At 34.7% G+C, this 6,022-nt stretch overlaps 1 protein-coding gene across 3 annotated transcripts in view; it reads left to right on the top strand.

The window, feature by feature from the left end:
- The window catches only part of ESCO1 (establishment of sister chromatid cohesion N-acetyltransferase 1), a 41,840-nt gene extending 36,329 nt beyond the window's left edge, over nt 1-5,511 (top strand). For 2 of the 3 annotated variants that reach the window (XM_015562718.1, XM_006761882.2), the window contains 3 exons: nt 302-445; nt 2,223-2,410; nt 4,328-5,511. In XM_015562718.1, coding sequence (XP_015418204.1) covers nt 302-445; nt 2,223-2,410; nt 4,328-4,475 — 480 coding nt within the window. In that variant the 3' untranslated portion in view covers nt 4,476-5,511. Of the gene's footprint in view, nt 1-301; nt 446-2,222; nt 2,411-4,327 lie in introns of those variants that run through there. The other variant, XR_435580.2, reaches the window with a different exon arrangement.
- Nucleotides 5,512-6,022: the final 511 nt, after the last annotated feature.

Here is a 6,022-nt window from a genome sequence, read left to right as displayed (position 1 = left end):
AAAATCGCATAACAGCCGAGCATACACCCAGCAGCGCTGCTGATGCCTGAACGGTATGTGGAATGAAGTGGGCGGGCATCGGGAGGCCACTATGGCACGGGGCAAGCACTATGGGCAGTCTATCTGAAGTGTACCTGGCGTATAAGACGACCCCCCACTTGGAGGCATATTTTTCAGGGCCAAAAAATCGTCTTATACGCCGGCAAATACGGTACTCAACTTATTGACTTGAAATTGTATATTTTTACATACATACAATGCTTTCATTATTATTTTTTTAATACTATTCTTTACTTCACAGGTTGACGAAATTAGAGAGATGGTTGATAATGATTTAGGTTTCCAGCAGGCTCCACTAATGTGCTATTCCAGAACTAAAACTCTTCTCTTTATTTCTAATGATAAGAAAGTAGTTGGCTGTTTAATTGCAGAACATATCCAATGGGTAAGTGATTTTTAGAATGTTCATATATAGTTTGACATTTAAATAGTTTATTATGTAATCTTGAATAACATAATCCTAGTAAATTTATGAACATTTAATGTAAGGAAGAGTGTGAATGCAAAATTTCTGTGTGTAATTCTTTACAACAATAGAGCTGTATTTTCAGTGGGTATTAGTTTCTCAAGTCAAGTATGTAAGATAAAAATTGTATAAATCAAAAATACTTTTAAATTTTATTTAGGAAGTTTCCATGTTGGATACTAATGTAATGTCTATACCAATTAGTCCCTTCTGTATTGGAATAAAGAGTTGGAAAACTATAGCTCTAGGTCAAAACCCAGTCGGTTTTTGTAAATAAACTTTTGTGGTAACATAGCCATGCCCATTTACTTACATATTGTCTGTGGTTTCCTTCACACTACAAAGATTGAGTTAAATAGTTGCAAGAGAGACCAGATGGCCTTTTATAAAAAGTTGCCCACCTCCAAAATAGGTCACCACTTCTTTGGTTGAAATCTAGATGATGAGTTGGCTTGCATTTAGGATCTAAATTGTACAAAAACACAAGCAGTAGAATCAGTAAAAGGAATATATTCACATTATGAGAGTTAAGTAGTAACAGACTAACTTAAGAAAACAAAAGATCCTGAACTCTCCTTAATTATGCTCACTTTGAGGCATACCCCATTTGAAATTTGTCTCTTTTTAGCTGAGTTCTTACTGATGAATTCAATACTTATTGAATTTGACTTCTATTCAGTTGGTATCTTTTAGGTTGCTTGCAAAGGTGTACTTCATCATGAAATTTTCTAATAAGTCAAAATAAGTGTGTGAGTTAATTCTGTACGTGAAGCTATTTTTTCAAAAAAAATTCAGCGGAAATTGTGTAGTTTTATGAATCTTGCTGTTTATAATAACAAAATTGATTTCAATCATAGCTGATAGAGGAGTTTGGGAATATTAATTTTATATAAAATGACTAACTCATGAAAGCTTGCCATATTGAAATTGAGTTAATTTTACATTGTGCAAAACCCTTGTTTTTTTTTTCTTTCTTACCTAGTTCTAAAAATGACTTGTAGTAGAAGTGTTTAGACTAGAAGATAGATATGTAATGCTTGCTTTTTGTGTTGTTGTTGTTAATTCTTAATTGTATTGTCTAATTATTTTAAGTTTAATACTAGACTGGTGGAGAAGATGTATGTTTTTAAAGCACTTTGTTTTTTTTAAGAAAGAGATGAGTATGTGGGGAAAAGTACTTTTCTAAATTCTTGATTACTCTGCCATCCCTATTCCTAATTCCCACATAGCCGCGAACCCTTGAACTATGGCAGCAATCACAGAAACCATTGTTATGACTGCTGATGATGTTATGATGTTATGATGTACTTTTGCTGGTCCTTAGGATGTGGGAGATAGAGAAAACTAGCATTCAGTTCCTATTGTGTCAACCATGATGACAAGGTGCTTTGTATGTATTACCTTATTCAGTTTCTCAACAATTCTCAGAAAGAAATGGGTATTTCCAATTTATAGGTAATGAACTCAAGCTTAATGAAGTAAGTAACTTCCTCTCTTGGTTATGTAACTAGTAAGTGAATTAGAACAGAATGTAGATCCAGATCTATTACCTAAAATGAATGTGAAACGATAAATAGTCCCTATAAGTTCGTTAAGAAACAAGACAAATGTAGTGACCTCCTCACTAAGGTTAGTACTAGATAATTGCTAAGTAATATTCTCACTTGAAATTTTTTTCCAATTTTGATACCTATAGGGCTACAGAGTTATAGAAGAAAAACTTCCAGTGACCAGGTCAGAAGAAGAAAAAGTCAGATTTGAAAGACAAAAAGCCTGGTGCTGCTCAACATTGCCAGAGCCTGCAATCTGTGGGATCAGTCGAATATGGGTATTCAGCATGATGCGTAGGAAGAAAATTGCTTCTCGCATGATTGAATGTCTAAGGTAATTTGAATGTAATCCTTCACATTCTTTTTAGTACTTTAGGAAAACTTGCCTTAATTTAATAATAATATTTATAAATTATCTAAGCCTTTTATTCATTTTTCTTGTGCTTTTATCACTTGATTTTTAATCAGAGGTATTGAGGGAAAGACTCAGACGAATTGCATGTTTTGGTTTTTTGTTCTTTAAAGAACCTTTGCTAAAAGATTAATGGAAAAGGTTAAAATTAGTCATGCAAATGAGGTTTTTAGTTCAAGCTCTTGTTTTTGTTTATTCATAGAGTCCGTATCTACTATCTATTGATATAGTTTTCAAAATAATCCATCATTGTTTTTTTTTTAAATATATTTTATTTATTTTTTACAGAGAGGAAGGGAGAGGGATAGAGAGTTAGAAACGTCGATGACAGAGAAACATCGATCAGCTGCCTCCTGAACACCTCCTACTGGGGATGTGCCTGCAACCAAGGTACATGCCCTTGACTGGAATCGAATCTGGGACCCTTCAGTCCGCAGGCCGACGCTCCATCCACTGAGCCAAACCGGCCAGGGCATCCATCATTGTTTTAAGTGAGATTCTAAGGCTCTGAAATCTTAGCGCCTTTATGTGTTTCTTTTCTCCCCCTTGTTTTAGTACTGAGTCATGATTCAGAAGGGCTCAGATCTATCCACCCTTTTCATGACAAGAGGCAGGTCTGTTTTTAGCTCTTTCAGAACTAAATCTAGAAAATGCAGCTGACTAAATAATAGTCTTAAAGAAGGGTATTGCTCCTTCTTTAAACCTTGTAAAACTTAGATTTTATAACAATCATAAGATTGTTCTTGTTTAGCCGAAACCGGTTTGGCTCAGTGGATGGAGCGTCGGCCTGCGGACTGGGGGGTCCCGGGTTCGATTCCGGTCAAGGGCATGTGCCTGGCTTGCGGGCACATCCCCAGAGGGGGGTGTGCAGGAGGCAGCTGGTCGATGTTTTTCTCTCATCGATGTTTCCGACTTTCTATCTCTCTCCCTTCCTCTCTGTGAAAAATCAATTAAAAAAAAAAAAAGATTGTTCTAGTTTATAAAAACATAAAACAGTATAGCCATTGTATTTGTTCTGTGATAGTGAGATTGACACAATAAGCTTCCTATTAAAGCACATAGAATTTTTACTTTTTTCATTTATTGATCATTCTTGTTTCTGGATTATTCATTGCGAATATATAGAAATACAATTAATTTTTAAAAATATTGATATTGTGTCCTATAAAATTGCAGACCTCATTTTTAATTAGACTCTAATACATTGTTTTGAATAGTAGAGGTATGTGCAGAGATAGCCTTACCTTGTTCCTAATCTCTGGGGAACAATTTTCAGTCTTCCACCATTAACATTTGGTGTTCCTTGCTGTTCTTTTTCAGTTTGAGAAAATTCCTTCTACTCAGGGTTGTTGAATATATCTATCATGAAAGGGGATGGGTAAATGTTTTTTTTTTTTTTTTAATATATATTTTGTTGATTTTTTTTACAGAGGGAAGGGAAAGGGAGAGGGATAGTGAGTTAGAAACATCGATGAGAGAGAAACATCGATTCAGCTGCCTCTTGCACGCCCCCTACTGGGGATGTGCCCGCAACCCAGGTACATGCCCTTGACTGGAATCGAACCTGGAACCCTTGAGTCTGCAGGCCGACGCTCTATCCGCTGAGCCAAACCAGCTAGGGCGGTACATGTTTTAAAAACCATTGTTGCTTTCATAAATTTTTTTTACTTCAAATTATTATATTTTAGATGAATAGTTATTTTCAACATTTTTGGCATATACAACATTACCTAAAAAGTCTACTCAAACTGTATTTGGCAGGTTTTTCTAATTTTAATGATTCCAAACCCTATTAATTATTTTACCCTTCCACTTCCCCATCCCTCTTATTTTTAATAGGAGTAACTTTATATATGGCTCATATTTGAGTAAAGAAGAAATTGCTTTCTCAGATCCTACGCCTGATGGAAAACTGTTCGCAACACAGTACTGTGGCACTGGTCAATTTCTGGTATATAATTTTATTAATGGACAAAATAGCACCTAAAACAAAATCTTGCCTACAGTACCAGAAGACATCTATTGAAGAGTGGATTGGTTGCTGACTTTAACCAGGAACTAGGGCCATTTTTGTTACAATGAACTCAGGACTGGCAACAGCCATGAGGTTGTTCCATTTTCATAAAGTTGGAAACAATGCAGTAATAGCTTATTATTGTTTTGTTTTTTAAAGAAGATATTTTATTATCTTTTACAGAAATTTATGATTAATGTATTTTATCTATAGTTATTTAGACATGTTTACATGCAGCAGATACTTGTTCATAGTGGACTGAAAACTAATGCAAGGACTATGGTCTCAGTGATAAGTATATTTTGAAGTTCTTAATATGGAAATATACCAGTGTAGTTTGGTACTGTATTTTTTTAAATATATTGATCTGCTGATACCAGTTACAGTTTTAAAGATTGTATTTTCACAGAGCGGAAACCAGTATTTTTAAGCTATCATTCAAGAAGGGTATAATAAGTGTTTAGGAATTCAAAGCTAATTTTTTAAGGGCCTGACATATACTTTGAAGGAATCTCCACTAAAAAGCAAAGCTCCAAATAAGCAGAAGAAATTTGGAATATTGAGCTTTTTCTTCCATTTCTCTCTTTCCTGCTCTTGAGGGCAGAGAGAAGTGGAAGGTAGTAAAGAATTGAGTCTCCTTCTTGGAGACATATAAATGACTAGAATTAGTAAGGTACCCTCTAAAGTTTATTATCCTTTTATTCTGATTTTACTTCTTAAATGGCAACTGGGCACACTTAGGCTGTCAACAGAACTCCAAAGAGGTTTATAAAAACCCATGAAATAGTTGCAAGCTAAATATTAATGACTTGGTATCTGCTTGTTATTCCTCAGAAATACTACACTGAGTATATACCCTAATTACTGGACTTCATTTTGATACTTGTCAATCCTTCATAGTGCCCTCTACTTTAAAAGGGTTTATATGTTGAAAACTGCTGTGGCCTTTTATGACTTGTATATAATGTAGGATAAAATAATAAAATACTTGATAGCTTTTTCTAAGTAATAAATGAGTGGTGTGTTGTCATTTGTGCTTTTTCAGGGAGTTTAAGTTTGATACCTTAAAAAATGATGAAAACGCTGGCTTCTTAAAAGATTAGTTTTCACCAGTTTGCCAAAAGATCAGCATGTCAGCAACAACTCCTCTGAACTTTAATAAAAGGCAAATCCTGACATGAGAATATAAAGAGCCACAGCCCAAGAATGAAGCACCATAGTGATTTAATATAGATTATTTTTATGAGCTGAAATTTTATCTCCATTAAAGAATGGCTAAAAGTTTGGGCCTTAAGATTAACAGTCAGGTGTACATTTTATCTCTCAATAAGTATATGCTTTTTAAATTTAGAGAGTGGTTAAGGCCCTATACTTGTTAGGGGTGTAATGCTAAGGCAGTTTAAGTGTTTTCCTCTAACTCGTCATGATGGTCTGACTTTTGATACTCCCTTTCCCTTTGGGTTGAGACTTAATGTTTGCCTGACAGGGACCATAATTTTTTAAAATAGGATGAAATTTTC

This window comes from Myotis davidii, unplaced genomic scaffold, assembly GCF_000327345.1.
Source record: "Myotis davidii unplaced genomic scaffold, ASM32734v1 scaffold96, whole genome shotgun sequence".
Lineage (NCBI taxonomy): Eukaryota > Metazoa > Chordata > Mammalia > Chiroptera > Vespertilionidae > Myotis > Myotis davidii.
The sequence above is the reverse complement of the archived record's forward strand: the minus strand, read 5'-3'. Positions and strand labels throughout refer to the sequence as shown.